Source organism: Stegodyphus dumicola, chromosome 9 (genome assembly GCF_044657685.1).
Source record: "Stegodyphus dumicola isolate Sdum_Otavi_A_Nest chromosome 9, ASM4465768v1".
Lineage (NCBI taxonomy): Eukaryota > Metazoa > Arthropoda > Arachnida > Araneae > Eresidae > Stegodyphus > Stegodyphus dumicola.
In genome coordinates, this window is record NC_140776.1 from 164855016 (window position 1) to 164875089 (window position 20074).

Consider the following 20074-nt stretch of genomic DNA (forward strand, 5'->3'; position numbering starts at 1 on the left):
CAAGCGGTCAGACACAATTTCGAACAAAACAGTACATGAAATTTGTGGAAATGCCTCTGAAAGAGTTGTCATTGTAAAGCATCTGTTCTCATGAATTGCTTCATCAACTTTCCTTACCAAATCATCGGTGACAACAAAAGGCCGACCACTCCGAGCCTCGGCGTGGACATTTGTTCGACCTGCATTAAACACTCTTACACACTTTCTCACCATTCCATCACTTATCGTGTATTCACCATAAACTTCTTAACAATAAATTTCGGCCGGTTTAACATTCCTCGCGTTCAAAAATTTAATCACGGCACGAATCTCACAGTCAGCGGGAGAACTAATTGTCTTAAACATTTTGAATGTGCACAGGAGACTGAAAACACAACATAGAGAAACCAAAATGGCGACAATTGAAAGTCAGTGAACAAGAAAGACTAGTGCGCATGCGCGGGACGCCTACCACAGCGCTGCAACGGCACTAGAATGAAACGGTACTTAGTTTCCGAATACGCTACATACAAAAGAGAGGAGGTATCTGTGTAGGGTAGTCACTGTGGGCCATCAACAAAAGCAGATATGCTGGTGTTATGATGCTTTCCAGTAACCTAGTGGAAGATTTTAAACATGGAAGGTGAAAATATTGAGGGAATGTTAAATGTTTGTATTTTTCAGAACTATTGATGATTTGCAACAATCTTAGTTAACTATTCACAAAATGTTAATATGATTTGTAGTAAATATGAGTATATATTTACCATAAATCACAGTACAATTTAAAACATTTTAAAAACAATTCCTTTTATTTTATTTATAGTTATCAAACCTCCTTAGACATTAGATAGTGGTATGTTTGCTCACAGATGTACAATCTGTATCTAAAATCATGTTAGATTATTATGCAGTTTTTCAGTGTCATAGAAGTACTAGAGTTTTTGAAAATAACATTTGGCAGTGCACAAAGTTTTCTGTTGTATGATTTTATATTTATATTTATGCATTTATTGTTCCTTACATTACAGGAGCCATTTACAACCATGTTCTTGTCTTTGCAAGGAGGTAAATTTGATCATGCCAACAGAATGTTCTCATCTGTAGCTCAGGCATGGAAAAATTGCCAACGTGATACATCTGATGTCAAAGTAATTGCAGATTTTTCTTTTCATTTTCATTAGTTTTTATCTGTTGCATAATGTTATGTATTTTAGTAGTTTCTCCAATGATTGTGAACTCATTTTAGGTAGAAAGAACTAAAATATTCTGAATATCTGAAAATGTTTAACATTTTATATCTATGAGCATGAGCATACTTTAAAATTGTACATGCTTAATTGCACTTATGAAATCTCAAAGTGTCTGTTATAGTGCAGTAAAACTTGTTAAATGTTCTTGTGCAATGCTTGTTATGAAATTATGTTTTTGCACAACACTGTATGAAGATCTGTAAGGTATATAAAGTTTCTGACATTTTTAATGATAAGCTTTAAATGCTGTGATTCTTCTCGTGCCCTAAACATTTGTTAAAAATTCTCAATTTTATAATTTAGGATGTTCTTGGTGTTTTGTTCGCATCTATTGTGTATATTAGTTGTGTCATAATGGTAATTCACTCTTGCCCATACCTAGTGCACAGTATCCACCGTTTACCATGGTTACTATTATTCTGTATGCTGTTAGCCATTATCATTACTTTTTTTAAATTTAAAAATTTAGAGTTCATAAATAAGAAAAGAAGCACCAAAACCGTAAAGATTATATCATGGTCAAGTTCAACAGCCAAAATGTTCTTGCTGCGATTCCTATAGTAATCGTAATCTCAGTCACAAATACATGTGTGCAGTCCAGGCAGAGATTTTGCTGCCTTTGCAGTACTTTGGAAAACAAAATTTGTTATTGTTGCTTCATTTCCTAAATCTGCACATGATATTGTTCAATTCAGATACAGTTTTTTTAACCTCATTATCATTGCTCAATAATAAACTTATGTATTATTATCAGTTTTCATTAATAGGCAAATACCTTTGCTCATTGATAAGCTTGGTAATTAGAATGCCTTATTTATATGCATATATAAAAGACGGAATGAGGGAAAGCATATTGCATACGTGGAATGCAGCTTTTAGTTCATTTTATTAAAACTTTATTTGTTACTGTTGTGGCTTGTCTCAGTTGTCAGACAGTAACATCAAAACAACATCACAGAATTTACTGTAGCAAAGAGAGAATACTAAAAATTAGTATGCATGATGCATCATACCATGTCTGTAAATGTTACATGAATGCCTTGTTGTTTATAGCTTTCTGTATTATCTTAGTTTTCATGTAATTATAATAGTCTTGGAACATAGTACTTGCAGTTAAGGGTCCATTATTGCATGCTGTTCTTTTTTTAAAGTCCAAACCATAAAAATTGCTATAAGATTAAAGAAGTATTACATTCAGAATAATAGTGTGCATCACAATAGCAAAAAAGTACCCTTATTCTGAAAGTACTTATGATTCGGATAAGTTTTAAAATCTCACATTATTTATTATTTAACATTTATGGCTTTAAAAAAAATCTTTCTGTTCTAGTTAACGATCCCAATTCCAATCCATCTTTGCTTTTGGCTTTTAAAGAAATTTTGCTTTAGTTCTGGTTTCATCAACAGATGGCGCCACTTGCTTATTCTTGTCCAGGCTTTCTTAACTTATCTAATCATTATTTCCTATCTTGTTCATTTGCGGTTTTACAGCTGAGGATGGTGGTTCGGTAAAACCATCGAAACTAGTCCTGTGAAAATTTTGAAAATACAACAATGATTTTTGTTGTTTGACTTCTGAATTAGTATTTGTTCGGCGTGTTATTGTATCTTAATTTATGGCTTTATTTGAATGCCATTTAGTTTATTGTGTTTATTATTATTATTGTGGGAATCTATTCATTAAACAAATAACTGATTGTAAATTCTCAAGCTGATTTATAAATTTTATAGTCTATCAGAATTAGAGAACATTTTTATTACAGGAATATAATGTTAAATGTGTTAATAAACTGCAGAATAAATAGTTTTTTTTTTTTTTTTTTTTTTTTTTTTTTTTTATGAAGTTACTTTCTCTCTCTCTTTTTGTGTGTGCATCGGGGAGGAGATTTTTTGAGGCATACATCCCTTAATGTTTGATTAAATCTTTTATTTCGTATAGGAATTAATTCCTGAATTCTTCTACTTGGCTGAAATGTTTATGAATAAGAATGGTTATCAGCTAGGCTGCCAAGAAGAAGGTACACCTGTTTCAGATGTGGTATTGCCTCCTTGGGCTTCCACGCCTGAGGAGTTTGTCCGTATTAACAGAATGGTAAGATATAAAATATGCTGTTCAAACATATGTGTGCACATATACAAGTGGAAAAAAATCTCTTTTTTTTTTTTTTTTTTTTTTTTTTTGTGAGCACTATTGTAATAATAATATATTTGAGTTATACTTTTAATTATATTACTATTAATAACTATGTTGTTTTACTAATATAAATTAATAGTAAAATAAGGGCAAAATAAATTAACTGTACTTATGAAACTTGTTAGCAAGCATTTTTTCATCAATAGAAATTGATTTCATATTTATTGCTCTCATAAAAAAATAGATGTACAGATGTATACAATTTTCAAGACTGAACGTGTGCACTTTAAAAAATAAAATTCAACATTATATGCAGCCAAAACTGCAAATAATAATACACTCATTATACCTCAGTGGGTTAAAAATGTAAAAGCTTCATATTTCTTTAAGCAAAGCTGAAGATACTTGTACATAATAAATACTTTCATAGCACCAGTTATAAATTAAATAATAAATGCTATTTTACTTAGTCCGTAACCATTACTCACCAAACTGAAAAATTTCCTAAATTTCTGTCAGGAGCTTGATTTATACGAACAATAGGCATGGGAAAATGATTTAAGTCAATAAAGTTGTCCTCAACCATCTCCTAAAATTTTATTGTAAATTATTTTACTCTAAGTTTATTTTTACTCATCGAAGAATACTAATTAATATGTTTGCTTTGCAAGGATAAAACATTTGCTGAATTTGCTATCAAATACCTTTTTATAAAACTCTCTACTTTGGTTTTAAAAGGATTATCTATAGAAATTCATGTTTTGGAAGGATAGTTAAGAGAATGTTGTTGTCTATGACATATATTAAAATTGTAAATATAATTATTTTCTTTAATTTTCCTTATTCTGAGAAACTTTCAAATTAATTGATATTCTTCGAAAAAAAAAAATATTATGTCTTTGTTTTTCAGTTCTTATTAGGGTAATGATAGATTAATATTTCTTTATATATAATAGGTAGAAAAATATGACTATAAATTTTATAGTCTATCAGAATTAGAGAACATTTTTATTACAGGAATATAATGTTAAATGTGTTAATAAACTGCAGAATAAATAGTTTTTTTTTTTTTTTTTTTTTTTTTTATGAAGTTACTTTCTCTCTCTCTTTTTGTGTGTGCATCGAGGAGGAGATTTTTTGAGGCATACATCCCTTAATGTTTGATTACATCATAAAGTACTAAATTAATAGCCGATTATTTTATCTAAAAATTTGTTTTCAATTTGATCTTAAAAATTTAACCGTAAGTAGGCTGACTTTTAATAATGTGTTCATTTCTTTTTTGTTAGATGAACTGAATACTATTATTAATAGCTCAGAAGACCTTTGTTTATGTCTGATAATTTTTAACTGGTATTACTGTTTACATCTTTAAATTCATATTGTACAATATACTTTGTAATTTGTTGGGTTATTTAAAATAAGCTTCTGTCTTTCCTCTTAAAGAGATAATATTTTTTCATTATTAGGGTAAAGTATCAGCTGAAAGTCCTAGTAATTTTAATAAGCCAACTCATAAAAACTATTCAAAATGCATTTTGTTGTGTACATATTGAATATTTGCATTAAGCATCATGTATATAGAAAATAATGTTTCTTAATTTAAATTGAGATTTGTTTTGTTTTAGGCTTTAGAATCTGAGTTTGTCTCATGTCAACTTCATCAGTGGATTGATTTGATATTTGGTTACAAGCAAAGAGGTTTGTTAATTATATGATTAACTGCATTTTAATTGCATTTTGATTAAATAATAAATAAATTTTAATTTTACTGCAGAGAATAGATATGAAAATAAAATTTTCTGATGCCATTTCTTTACTTTTACAACATTAAAAAATGAAGTGTTATTTTAGAAAGCAGCAATAATAAAATGAAAGTATTAATATGAATTTAATTTTGTATTGTTTCTGTGGTTTATTTCAGAATGTAGTTTTAAAATAGTGTGATAATTAAATTGGTCATTAATAAAGTTATAATTTTTAGGCCCAGAAGCAGTTCGAGCAACAAATGTTTTTTATTACCTAACTTATGAAGGAAGTGTTGATCTTGAAAATATGAAAGATCAAGTTATGAAAGAGGTATGTTAAATTGTTAAATGATCTACTTTAAATTATCTCTATTTGCATGAATGTGCAGTAAATAGGTGGTTTATTTTATCTTTGTTCTGTAAACTTATGTGAGAGATAAGCTGCTAATACATGTCAGTGTCTGTAATTTCCCCAGAATGGGCTAACTTATTTTTGCTTCTATTGAAAGCACTATTTGATATTTAATATATTTATTTGTCTTAAAGATAAACATACCAGTGTAAAGTTATCCCCCCCTCCAAAAAAAACATATGTTGGCATAGCTTGATTTAAAACTGTATGGATTTCAAAGACATTATTAAATAAGACAAATTAAAATAAGGACCTATTCTTGTTGCTTTGAAATTTTTAGAGTTTTATTTAAAATCTGTGCTAATGTAAGTTATTTTAAACATTTAATATGTTATATTCTTCATCTGTACTTTGGAATTTTATTCTAGATTATAATAAATTTTACTGCATTGTTAATAATCACAGTTATATTTTACAAAATAATATAATTAAGCCTTATTCTATTCTATTTATTATTATTGTATGTTGTCTATAATAAGATAGATTAATTTTGGGGGGACGAGGGGAGTATATTTAAAGTATTAATTCTTTTAAAAATTATTTTGTAAGTAGGTTAATATTACACATAACTAATTCAGTATAGTCTAAATTACTAAAATTTTAATATAATCTGAATTATTGTACTTAGGTAGAGTTAATCATATGCTGTTTTTAATATGTTATTTCATGCTTCTTGTAAGAAAATTGTAAGAAAAATAATAAGATAGATTAATTTTGGGGGGGGGATGAGGGGAGTATATTTAAAGTATTAATTTTTTAAAATTATTTTGTAAGTAGGTTAATATTACACATAACTAATTCAGTATAGTCTAAATTACTAAAATTTTAATATAATCTGAATTATTGTACTTAGGTAGAGTTAATCATATGCTGTTTTTAATATGTTATTTCATGCTTCTTGTAAGAAAATTTTCACTATTTTTAATTTAGGCTATAGAAAATCAAATTAGAAGTTTTGGCCAAACACCATCTCAACTGCTGATGGAGCCACATCCTCCAAGAAGTTCTGCAATGCATATTGTAAGTTGTCTTTTTATTCAGAATATATTTGCTCTCTAAAATTTGTTAAAAGTATTTCTTTGAAGTTTTAAGATATATTTTCGAACCTTTTGGGATTGTAACCCATATCCACAGATTTATCTCAATCTGTGTAATCATGCTTGTTATTGCTTTGAGTAAAAAGGAATAGGAAATTCTCATAGCAGTTATGTAAAAATAAAATAATAGTAAATTTATGCAACTATTTTTACTATAAAAAAGTCTTGTAATATCTATAGACAAATAGTGAGAGTATATATGTTTTATACAGCTCACAAATATTAGTAATGCAACAAGTATTAGAAATTACTAATATGCTATTAGTGTTAAGAAAATGATTAATTCTTATTTCTTCTGTTTTACTTCTTTGTACAAAGTAAAATTATTCTAATCCCCAAAAATTTGGAGTATCGCATTTGAACAGAAATATTTATTTTGACTTTTCCCAAATCCTTTTTTTTTATGGCAACTGTATGTGCAGACATAATAAAGAACTCTTTTTCCAAAATGGATTTATAATAGGGATTTTTCATAACAACTGTACATACATATGTATGTACTTCACATAACTCAAAAGTGATTACACATAGAATATTGAAATTTTTTATATTTCGTAATCATTGGTCGTAGCTCCAGTCAGTGTTTTCAGTTACCAATTACAAGTGTTACTACCAGTTATAAGTGTTTTCAGTGATGAAAATATTAATGCTTTTCGCAATGTTAAATTTTAAAAACATTCATTTTTGACAAATAATGAAATCCATATTTTAATGCAGTATTCGGGTTCTGATGCTTATGTTTGTGAAAGTTTTGTAGTCCTTATGAAAAATTAAAATTATAAGAAGTTGGACCCATACTACAAAAATTGACCAGGATATTTAATTTCAAAATTTGCAGTTTTTTATGACATTTTCAGCTTGCTTTGAGGGATAAGTAAATTAATTTAGAATAATTCAAGAAAATAAGTTTGAGTAAAGTGCAGCAAAAAAATATGTACAATTTAATAGGCGGCACAAAGAAGTCATATTATCCACATCAGACTTTATGGAGCAGAGTATTATGCTATATTACATACGTATACAGTATTTCATATGCCAAGATGCAAATACTGTACGTTACGTACTATGCTGTAAATACTTCATTTCTATCTTTTTGTAAATTAAGTTTAAATGTAAGAATTCCTTACTATTATGCTCTAAATATGATACAAAGAGAAAGGGAATATAATGTACAATACAGTCAAAACTCATTAATCCGGACTCGTCGGGACTTCGGCGATTCCGGTTTATCGATTTTTCCGGATTATAGATCATCAGTTTAAATCTGGTAAGATGGCATGCAGAAATTATAAAATTAAAAATATGAAACTAATTTACGAAATAAAGAACAATTATGATCTAAAGGGTATTAAAATTAAAAAAAAAAAAAAAAAAAAAAGCTTAATATTTATTTGTTTACTTTATTAAACATTTCTTTCAATGTAAGTTGTTTAAGTTGCTTCGTTTTATGTGATAATACTTTCTCTTTAATTCTATAAACAGACATAATTTCTTCTTCAGTTACAAAGTTCTGCTGTTAAAGTCCTATAATTGCTGTGTCGAGAATACCGACTAATTTGTCAATCGAAATTTTATCGTTTTCAATAACCTCTGTGTCACATTCTTCTTTATCGGAAGCGAATTATAATGACGAGGAATTTGATTTAAATCATATCAAAGACGGAATACATCGAGATGAAATGCTACATTTAGTAAGGAATTATAAGCCAAATAAAATAAAAACTTCTGCCCTGAAGATAAGGATAGTGCTGACAGATTAACTTCCAATTCATTGCATACCTCGTCGTTTCGCCATCCCCCCCCCCCGGGTTGCAGAGCAGCATGAAATTGATAAACAGATTTCGGAATGGTTTGAGAAACGAAGGATATGCCTTTATCCATTTTTTGCAGCAATTCCACTTTTTGTTTAATGGCCTTATAAACACACTTTCGCTTTGTAGATCCTTTACATATTAGTAAGTATATATCGGAAATTCTATTTGACATAATCGAAAGTGTAAGCTAACTTTTATAAAATTGCTCTAACAGTCTGCAAAAAATAATAAGCCGGATCCAATTCAAAGATTAAGGAACAACGCAATCTGCAACATTCAGAGTCGTAGCTAGGGTTTTCAGCGCCTAGGGACAAGTGAAGATTTCGTGCCCCCTACTGCTTGCCAAGAATGGAAAACATTTAATTCTAAAATGTTGTAACATCAGTTTGATGCCCCTTGGATTCTGCGCCCGGGGACAGATGCCCCTCTTGCTACGCCCCTGGCAACATTAACTGAATTAGATAATTTTAGCTTAGCTTATACCGTCCATTATACATTAAACGCAAACGTATTACGCGTATGTGCACATGCATATTCGCAGCCGTAAAAGTCAATGAGACGCATGCGCAGAACGTTTGTAGCTTTGAGGTCCGGATTATAGATCATTCCGGATTATGGGTGTCCGAATTGACAACTTTTGACTGCATACTATTTTAAATTGCTTTATTTAATAACATAGCATGTAGAATACTTTGTTATTACATTAGTTAATGTTGGCCTTTCCTTATTTGCATAATTTAACAGTTAAATATAATCATGTATGTTGCAGGAATATTCTGTTTTGTATAGAAGTCTATTCCAAGGCTTAACTGCAGATATATAAAAGTCTCGATAATTATGCTAGGACTTTCCTGTTATGTACAGGATTATGTTTAACTTTTAAAGCAATTTAAAATAGTGTGTTATATAACAGTAAGCCAAAGAATGTGCATGTCAAAAATCACAGCTTCCATAGATGTAATGTAAACAAGTTTGATTACTGTATCACTAAATCATAGAGGAACAAATTCTCATTGGCAAATTGCCAGGTATACAGAAAATTGAGGAATATGGTACAAAACCGAAGAACTTACAGGATTTGTTCTGGCTTATTTAAATGGCTTATTTAAACTTGGATTTTCATACATGTTTTACTCAAAATAAATAATCCATTAATTAATCTACTTGTGTGAATCACTGATTTGATTAATGTCGATATAGCAGGTAAAAAGAGCAATGTCGCAGAAGTTTGAAGTCTTGACAAATGGGACCCTCAACACTGGCTCGACAGCTATTTCATGCATGAGGTATTAGGACTGAATGAATGTAAAATAAAATTCACGCATATTTTTTTTTCTCTTCATTCTGACAGAGCCACTTCTTCATTGGTGAATTTTTTCCTCCCTTAATTCTCTAGAAGTTCTTTGAGTAAGCAGTGCCACCGTAGCAGCAGTATAAGCCTCTGGGTGAATGAGTGTGCTGGGGCCATTATGATGACAACCAGTCGCAGAAATGAAATACAAATGAAATGTAAATGAATTAACATGGGGCCCTATGATCACGAGACCCTTAGACAAGTGCTTAGTAGTCCCATGCATTAAGATGACACTGATAGTAAGGAATTCTGGCATTTTAACTTAGTCTGGAAAAGGATAAGCACAAAATGAAGTATGATATATGTACTAAAGTATATAAAGTACTGTTTGATTAAAGCATAATATTCTGTTTTAAAATAGGAAAAAAGAATAATTATTCATTTTCTTAACACTAAGAGCATATTAGTAATTTCCAGCACTGATTGCATCACTAACATTTGGGAATTTTTATTATGATAAAAATAAGAATACGGTGAGTGCTTGAAAAAAACTGTGAAAGGATTTTTAAGAAATATGGATACAAAAACTAAGATAACCAAATACTGTCTATCCATTTGCAACCAAAATTCTCTGCCAACCTATTTATTAAATTGAGATACAAACTGTTTGAGGAATTTCATGTAACCTGAGAATATACGTAAAGTTACACTGTAAATATTTCGATATCTGAGTGCATTGGCCACAAGCAATCATGCAGGTGTACGTGAAGATAGATTGGGACTGTTTAAATTTCTCTGTTTCGGCTGTATTGTCAGGTGTTGGCCATTCAATTGTCTTTTAAAACTTATAATTTACAAAACTTAACAGTATTCCTGCCCACCCCCTCTGCTGCTGAGAACTACGTTTAAGTTTGGATTCAGAGGTACTACTGTAGTTAACAAAATGGAAAAGAAATTGAAATGCCTGATATGGTGATAAAATTGAATTATCCCACTCAGCTCATTTTTTTATCAAAAGGTTCCCATATCAAAATTAGTAAATATGTAATGAAAAAGAAAACTTCTCTGTGTATTGTGATAAAACTTGCAAACTTTATAATGTTCATTATGTATGCTTACTTATTCTGTCTAATTCATCATTTTATTATACAGTCATCAAAGTCTGTTAAAAATATGCTTTAAAAATCTTTTTAATTAGTGTGAATATTGTGCTTCTATTATATTCACCTTTCCTTTTTTAAGGAGTAAGGGGCAACTGATTTTTTTAAAGTTATCGGTGACTTTTGGATCAAAAATCTGTAATTAAATTTTTTAATAGAAAGAAACAAAAGTTTTAAAATAAATTTTATTCTTTTATTGTTTTTTTCTAGCTTAAGAATGTCATATGTTTTGTTGCGGGATATAAATAATTGTCCTTGTCTGATAATCTTATGCAATATAAGATTCTGTTAAGTATTAAATTTACAACTGACTTCATGATCATCTGTATTTTGTTTATAGAGTCCAATGATGTTCTCCCCTATCACAGAAGAAGTGTGCATGATAATGAAATTTTTATCCAATTCCCCAGTGTGTCATATATCGGCTAACACCTATCCACAGCTTCCTTTACCATCTGTTGTCACCATTTCCTGCAACCAAAACTTTGCTGTTAATAGGTGGAACCCGTGCTTTTCAGGTATTTGAATATTTTTTTTTTTGGGGGGGGAATATATATATAATGTTATCTTTGTTTTTAAATGTAAATTTTGATTCAGTTTTATACAGCTTTTAAAAACAAAAAAAATTGATTTTATGATCAAAGGTACAGTGAGAGAAAATAAAACTTTGAAATAATTTTATTCTTTTCTGTATGAATTATCTTTATTTCATATACATGTAATCAAAATATATTAAGAATTAAATTATTTTCACATGAGATCTTCTATATTGTTTTCGTTGTAATATATAGAAAATATTAATATTTAATGTACAGCAGTATTGATTCAATATATGAATACTAATTTTAATGAGTATTACACATAGAGGATGTCAAATATTTTTCACCTGATAATTGGTTAAATGTGTTTATTGCAAAATATGGTGGGTGAAAGAATATTTAAAAAAAATGGTGTTTATTGCAAAATATGGTGGGTTTTATTATTACATTTTTTGGCTTAAACAAATTTCACACTGTGTATATTGTTCTCTTCTGTAAACTTATTCATAAACACCATAACTAGTTTTTACGGTTTCAATTTTATTGATGAATTTGCTTAACATATTGTAAATCATATCTATTGTGAACATGCCTTCTATACTTTGCACATCCATTCTGTCAAATCCATTTATTTCTTGCATTCTTTTACACTTTATCCAGCTTGCAAATCATATTTGGGTATGTTGGTTGTAGTAAATACATGAGTCAACCATGTCAAGGTAAATAAAGCTTTTCCCTGAAGAACAACTGATCAAACTTCTGCTTTCATGCAAGAATTGCGAATTGAGGCTGAGGCACTAAAAATATATTCCTAGCACTGTACTTGTATGGAAGTTGTTTGATGGAATGAACAATGTGTCTTAACTGAAACTTTTTTCCTTAATAGTAAAGATATTTTGATCTGTTATCTGGTGAATTATTTGTGAACATACTACATATTAAATATGTGTGTGTATTCAAGAGGGAACTGAATCTCGTCAGAGATCTCTAAAATGACTTTTCTGCAGGTCTTTTAAATTGCACGGTTTAGAATTCATTCATAAAACTTCAACATACATCATAAGGTTTAAAATTTTGCTTGTATATACTTTTTCAATGTTGGAAGCAGTGGAAACTGAGAAATGCTGGTTTTATGAATAAGCTTTTAAAATTTGAATTTTTAAGCTCCAATAATGACCAAGTATTTGACTAAGTAGTATATGCCCATGTAGTATAGTGGTTAGGGGAGCCTGACAGTGATATCAAAGGACCCGGGTTCGAATCCCAGAGAAAGCATGGATGTAAAATTGTGTGTCCCTTCATAGGTAGCTTATTAGTGCCTCCACAATAAAATGGCCACCACTTGTGGTAGTCACGAATGCCGCTATAGGCAAGTGCCTGCCATTAGGCGAAAAAAATTATTAAAATCTGGAATTTATTAATTTTTTTTTAAATTTCAAAGATTTGACATTTTTGAAACATTTATAATTTTAATTGTTTGATTTTATTTAAATCAACTTCATATGAAAATATGGTAAATTTATAAAATACATAAGGAAAGGTGAAGATCGAAAGACAAAACTGTATACTAGATATTTTAAATAATGGTTTTGGAATTTATGAACTAAATATCAAAACCACATATACCAAGACAAACAAAAGTATATATGGAACAAAATTTGGAAAGTTCTTAAATTAAGAGCATCCTTTAAGTTAAAAAGAAAAATGTCCTGACATTTGGACTCCCTACATTGCCTTTCAAAAGGTTAAAAGCATTACTTTCCATATGTATATCATATGCAAACATTTTCTTCAATAACACTCAAAGGCTTGTAGAGACATTAAGTATTTTTTGGGAACAGGCAAGATGAAAAATACGCAACGCCTTCGCCGGGAATCGAACCACGAACCTCTCAATTATGCACTGAGCATGCGGACCACTGCACCACGAAGGCTCTCTAAGAAGGCGGAGAAATACCTTATATACTCCCCCTTTTAAAGGGCGACTGGGGGCTTTAGAGAACCCAATCGCCAAATCCTGGGTGAGGAGAATCATCATCCAACACCCTTTTAGTTCAGGCACCACTGTAGAGACATTAGGTATTTTTTGGAAGCAGCCAAGATGAAAAATATGCAACGCCTTCGCCGGGAATCAAACTGCAGATCTCTCAATTATTCGCTGAGTGTGCAGACCACTACACCACGAAGGCTCACTTAGAAGGCTATGGGCTAATGGGCCTAAATGATAGATAAAATTAAGGAAAATAAAATAATTTCAAGTGTTTTTGAATGACTATTAGAAGTATTCTAAAGGCGCATCGCTAAGCTATATGTTAAGTCTTGAGTGAACAAACGTTATTGTAATCTGTAAGAAGTATACTTGATTATCTGAATGTATGAAGGAGTAACCTTAATATAAAATTTTTTAATTTTATTTTAATCTTCAATATGATATGAAATTTAGAATTTCAAATGAAACTTTGCAACTACTTTGATGGTTAATATTAACTATATTATTTTTTGTGTGCATGTTCATAATATAATCATGTATTTAATTTGCCACAGCTCTAAAAAAGTATACTTAATTTTTTTTTTTTTTTTTTTTTTTTTTTTTTTTGTTAGGCCCCCTGCATCAGCCTCCATATTCAGATAATTCTCAGACTTCACCATCACAGTTACCCCTTGCCATGGATCCTTTACTTAGTGAGTGTTTATTTACCTTATGCACATTTTTCAATACTTGTATTTAAATTTTTCCAATATTGTTGTTTTTCACAATTTTTTCCCTAGCTGCAATATATATTTCTATTTACTCATAGTACATTCTGATTGGGAACATATTCATGTTATGATATATTTTATTTCACAAAAAATAGCTTTGAAGTTTTCAAAATGTCTTACATAATACTTAGTATTTTCATTTCTATTTTGTTCAAAAGCTGTAGCTTTTATTTTGCCTGAGAAAATTAAGTTACTGATATGTTTTATTTTGGATAACTAATAAGCATATCGATGAAATCAGTTAATTTTTTGACATATTTTGAATTTTCACTCCAGCATTGCTGCTGTGCCTTCTTAAGTAGCCCACCCTTTAATATCACACTCTATTTTCTGAGGTACCACTTATAATGATATAAAGTATCTGGAGGAATTTTTGTACATTTTTTTCCCAACATTGCATGAATTAATATATTTTTACTTTTATAAATGCATTGCTAAAATGTTAGAAAATTCATTGCATCTTGTTCTGAGAATAACCTCAAGTTTATGTCATCAAAGTATATTTTTTCCTGCTCAAAGTTCCATTCTAATATTACTTGTTTGTAGAATTTCACTGCATATCTTTTGCATGAATGAATTTAAATTTCTTATCAGAAAAACATAAAGCGTGTAAAAAATGCACAGACTTTCCACAGGAACAAAAAATTATTCAAAATTTGCCTTGTTGTTAAATTTTCTAACTTTGGCTGACACATGTTGTTATTTCTGCATTGGGGAGAGGAAAAAATATCAGTAGGTGCAAAAATCAGAATAAGCTTCTTATGGGTTTTAACAAACTTTTTATCTTTCCCCACTTTCTTGCCAGATACAATATTTTGCAAGAAACTTGCTGCAATGTTGATCATATGTTTTGAAAGTAATGTAGTCCTGAAGTTTTCCATAATATTTAAGCATTTATGAATTCAGTTTTTGATTACTTTTTTAAATAGCAAGTGTTTTTAAATTAATACTTACATCGTAAATTATTATTTATTTATTTTTCCTTTCTAGTTATGAATGTTGCTCCTTATAAAAGACATCTCGGAGATAATTTCAGCCAGCGAGTTAAAATGCGTTCTTGTTGTTTTGTAACAACAGTCGACAGCAGATTTTTGATAGCATGTGGATTTTGGGATAACAGTTTCAGAGTATTTTCAACCGAATCTGGTAAATTTTAAAATACATAAAGTTTTTTATTCACATTCATTATTACTTGATTTGATTGATTAATTTTTATTTCTTATGCTTCTAACTAAATACAGAATTGGATAACAAAAGCCATTTTAATTCTCTGTTGATTTTGAAAAAACTGTGTCAATTTCAATGGTGATCAGACACAGGTCTCTCTTCTTTAAAAGTTTCCCGCCTCCTAATTTTTTTGGGGAAAGAGAGTATTCAAAATCTACACTGAACTAATTTTGCCCTTTTGTGTAGTTTTAAATTTTACATTGATAGGTTTCTCTTCCAGTTTAATATAGAATATTAAATTTTTATAAATGTAGCATGTAATTTTGCAGAGCATTAATTAATTTTCTCTGTCATTTCAGCGAAAATAGTGCAAATAGTATACGGTCACTTTGGTGTCGTTACTTGCTTAGCCAGGTCAGAGTGCAATATTACGTCAGATTGTTATATTGCATCCGGTTCTGAAGATTGCACGATTTTGCTGTGGCATTGGAATGCTCGTACGCAGTGTATAGCTGGGGATTTGTTAAATAGTCCAGGTATGTTTAAAGTTAATATTGCTTATCTGCATATTTAGTTATTGATTCTTATGTGCATATAGCAATAATGTTCGTGAAGTATTTTATGATTTCATTTTTTCTGTTGTAAGTCTTCTGAATAATTATCTTGTTCTTTTCATAAAACTAGCTTTTTATCAAAATATTTCATTTATGTCATGTATATGTATGAATTTTTATCGTATATAAGAAATTCTGTATAGTCTTGGCCAAAAATAAATTAGTCAATGCAAATAATACATTTTTATTTAAAAGTTGAGCATTCTCACAATAATATTAGAATTTATTTTCTGCATTTAATTTGGGTATGTGTATGATAACTAGCTGTAACTTCAGCTGCAAATTCTACATCAGTCTTTATAAACTATATTATGAGCACCAATTGTTTCAAATCTATGCATATCCATTAATTATTATCCTTGTATTCCATATCATTGCTAGAATTAAAATGACCTGTTATGCCTAAAGATAATATTCAATAATCCATGCAATCAAGCTGAATCAATGAAGATATGAACATACATCACTTTGGATATTATATTTATTAACTAGTGTAAAAAGTCATTTGAATCTTTTAGACATGGATTATGATATCACAGTTTAAATGTGTGCAATAAATATTACTGCCATCTACTGGCAAACCAAAAATGAAGATGGTCTATTAGTAATGTCCAATTGCATTCTAGCTGATTGGTATTCCTAAGTTTTTTAAATTGTATTGAAAGTACTGAAATCAATTAATTCAAAATTGAAGATCTGAAAATATTTTTAAAACTAAATCAATATTTAAAAAAAAATTATCAAATTCATGATTAGCATATTGCAGATGGCTTCTGTGCATAGCCCCATGCTAAACTCCTTTTTCATCTAAAAAGAATGATTGATAATATCTAAAAAAATAAGTTTATATATCTATCCATAAAAAAATATTCACAAGAAGATTTACAAGAAATGAAACAACAGTAGAACAGTTGTACAAATTTTCTGCAGATGTATCTCTCCCCAATATTATTTTGAAAGATTATAAAGTGTATCACCAATCTAAATTATTAAATAAATTGATGTAACAAATTATTTTAGTCATTAAATCAATTTTGAACTTAATATTGGGGTAAATTTGAAGTATTAATTAATTTATAAAGTGTGCTCCTGCGTCTGTTGTAATGCATTTCAAGTAAGATCAGTATTGTCCAAGATTATTGGTTAGACTTAACATATTTAAGAAGTTATAAATATTATATGTATAAATACTGGATTTGTTTCACAAAAGTAACATAAATTATAATTTACCTATTTTTTCTTTAAATATAAGTTCAAACAGATTTAATATTATGAAATAAAATTTTAATTATTATTTTTTTAATATATATTCCACCCTTTTTGTAACCCCTTTCAGATAATTTACATATGTTAATTAAAAAAATTAATTTATATTTTCAGATGTTCCAACACCTCGAGCAACTTTGACAGGTCATGAAAGCGAAGTTACATGTATTGTTGTTTCAGCAGAGCTTGGATTGGTTGTTAGTGGCTCAAAAGGTATGTGCCAAGTATTGTCTTGATCTCCTTGTTATTTTGATTTATTTAAATATCTAACTATCTAAAAAAATTGTTTCTAATGAAGACTTTATTTGTTCAGATTACAGAGTTAAAACAGTTACATCATTTCAACTATATTGTTAAGATTTTAGTTTCATATTTCATGCCTAAATAGAAAATAACCAGTTCTAAGTGTTAGATAATCTAGCAGTAAAAACATCTTGTTCTCAAAACAGAGAGTTCCTTAATTCAAATTCTAGTTCAGGTTATTGTGACATGTGACAAGCCTTTGTCCACACAGAGTCTTACATTACAATCTTTGCACTCAAAATAAGTTGTTTTTCCCAGAAACTCACTTCCTCTGAGTAGCTTGGGAGCAAGCAATGCATCTTCTTCTCATTTTCTCTTTATTCTTACTAAGAATTAGTGATAAAAAATGCTTAGTCAAAATTGAAGCAATGATGTTTTTGTACCATTTTTTACATCGTATGAAACATGAGCATTACAAATTGTAATGTCAAGACGCCCAAAAACTAATTTTTTATACCATTTGAAAGATTTTCTGTAAGATGAGTAATGACTGAATCACTAATACCCACTCCTTCCATACTTTTATAGTACTCCAGTATACAGCTTGATTTCTTAATACTTTCTCCCATTTTGTAATTTTGTATGCCAGAATCTTCTAGTTGGCATCCATGCATTGTAGTTAAAGCAACACTTCCTTCTTTCTATCTTTAAATGCAATCAGATACATATTTTTACTATACTTGTCTCTACATTGCTTTGTCTCATTGATTTTTATGAAAAATAATTTGGCAGACCTTTCCTCGTTTTCATGATTATGCCACAAACATTCATTTTTACATCACATAAATCTTACACAAGTGACAGTGAAGTGAAAACCCTATCCAGATATAAGATGTATCTTTTTTCCAAAATATCACTAAGCTTTTTCACAATGTTTTTGCCATATAGGCCATCTCTTGCTTGAGATTGGTATCTTTGCCTGTATATGTTAAAAAGTTCCAAACATAATCTGTATCGGATTCACTTAGTTTATATATTTTGATTCCTTATCAGGATGGTTTCGATGGAATATATTATCTAAAACCAAGCCTGCCTTTCCACATACACAAAGATTCATCAATGGACACATTCTTTTTTTTTTTTTTTTTTTTTTTTTTGGTTTATACACATTTTTAAATTCTCGTACAAGTGGCTCAATAATTGGTTTCTTTTCATCCAATTTTTTACTGCTACTGTCTGGTGTGAAGTGAAAATATTGCAATATCTTAAAAAACTATCTCTTGAGAATCATTTTATTAAAAAATGGTGTAGCACTTATCTGATTATCTGATTTGTAGTAAAGAACACTTTTAGATCCGTTTTTATTTTTTTAATAATTTTAAATGTTTCAGAATGTGAAAGCTGTAGTTTTAATATTTTGTATTTATATTCATGTTCTACCATAAGTTGTTTCCTTTTCAAAAGAAGTTCTTGCTTGAAGTTGATTCTGTAACTTTGTGAGTTTAGTAATCATCTAAAAACTTAACGATGACATTTTGTGTTTGACACAGCATAGGACTTTACACCACTAAACAAAGCCATTCGTAAAAAAAAATTATAAAGCAAATTTTTTCGTAATTCTAAATCGACCCAGTTATTATGTATGTAAATTACTTGCTTGCATTTGAAGTTTTTAGTACATATTTTTTGTAATGTGTGTAATTGAAAGCTTTCTAACAGTGATCATAGTAATTCCTAATAAAGCTTGAGCCCAAACAATTATAAATAATAGTTTCTAGAACAATATTATTAAAGTAAGGGGGATGTAGGTACATCAGACTAATTTAAATCTGTGGAAATCTGTTGGCCTGAACACAAAAGTATTCAAGGATAATTGGCTTGATTAATGCAACTTGGGCATTAGGAGTAGCACAGCGTAGTTAGAAACAATATGAAGAGTTTTAAAAGGAACACGAGAGCTTACACTTTTTTATTTTATGTTTTAAATATATATTTTTTTAAAGCTGCATTAGATAGCAATAATTTTATAAATTTTAAATAAGTGTGTCCTTTGTATTTCAGATGGACCTGTTCTAGTCCATACAACAAATGGAGATCTGCTGCGATCTCTTGAAGCTCCAGAAAACTTTCGCTCTCCCGAACTGTGTGCTTTATGCAGAGAAGGATTAGTAGTGGTCTGTTATGATCATTGCAATGTCTGTTGTTTTACCATTAATGGAAGGAGGCTTCGGAGTGAAACACATCATCATCCTATTCAGGTAAGAAGAATCTTTCAATTTTTGGCTGTTTAATGTAAATAACAATAGTGTTATAAGTAGGAAGATTGTAAACTTTATTTCTAAATAATATAAAAAAAGATAATATAGAAGTATCCCTGTATCCATAAGTAATGTGCTATTATACCCTTCAGATTTGTGTGGAACTGCGGATAATTACCAATGCATACCATTATGCATAATATTGTTGTGTGTTGTACGGGTTAGCAGTTATTAGGTGGGTTGTTGAGTCATTAGGATATTTTTGAATGCAGGAAACATGAAAAAAGAACTATGCCCTCGCCAGGACTCGAACTTGTACCTCTCGAATGCAGAAGT

The 20074-nt window shown here is 29.6% G+C and overlaps 1 protein-coding gene across 2 annotated transcripts in view; it reads left to right on the forward strand.

Moving 5' to 3' along the window:
- Positions 1-20074, forward strand: part of rg (A kinase anchor protein rugose) — a 258360-nt gene that overhangs the window by 228556 nt on the left and 9730 nt on the right. For both annotated transcript variants that reach the window (XM_085824292.1, XM_085824293.1), the window contains exons 24-34: positions 1011-1130; positions 3172-3324; positions 4995-5067; positions 5351-5445; positions 6457-6546; positions 11232-11409; positions 14032-14112; positions 15181-15336; positions 15717-15893; positions 17352-17450; positions 19542-19738. In XM_085824292.1, coding sequence (XP_085680418.1) covers positions 1011-1130; positions 3172-3324; positions 4995-5067; positions 5351-5445; positions 6457-6546; positions 11232-11409; positions 14032-14112; positions 15181-15336; positions 15717-15893; positions 17352-17450; positions 19542-19738 — 1419 coding nt within the window. The remainder of the gene's footprint in view (positions 1-1010; positions 1131-3171; positions 3325-4994; positions 5068-5350; positions 5446-6456; positions 6547-11231; positions 11410-14031; positions 14113-15180; positions 15337-15716; positions 15894-17351; positions 17451-19541; positions 19739-20074) is intronic.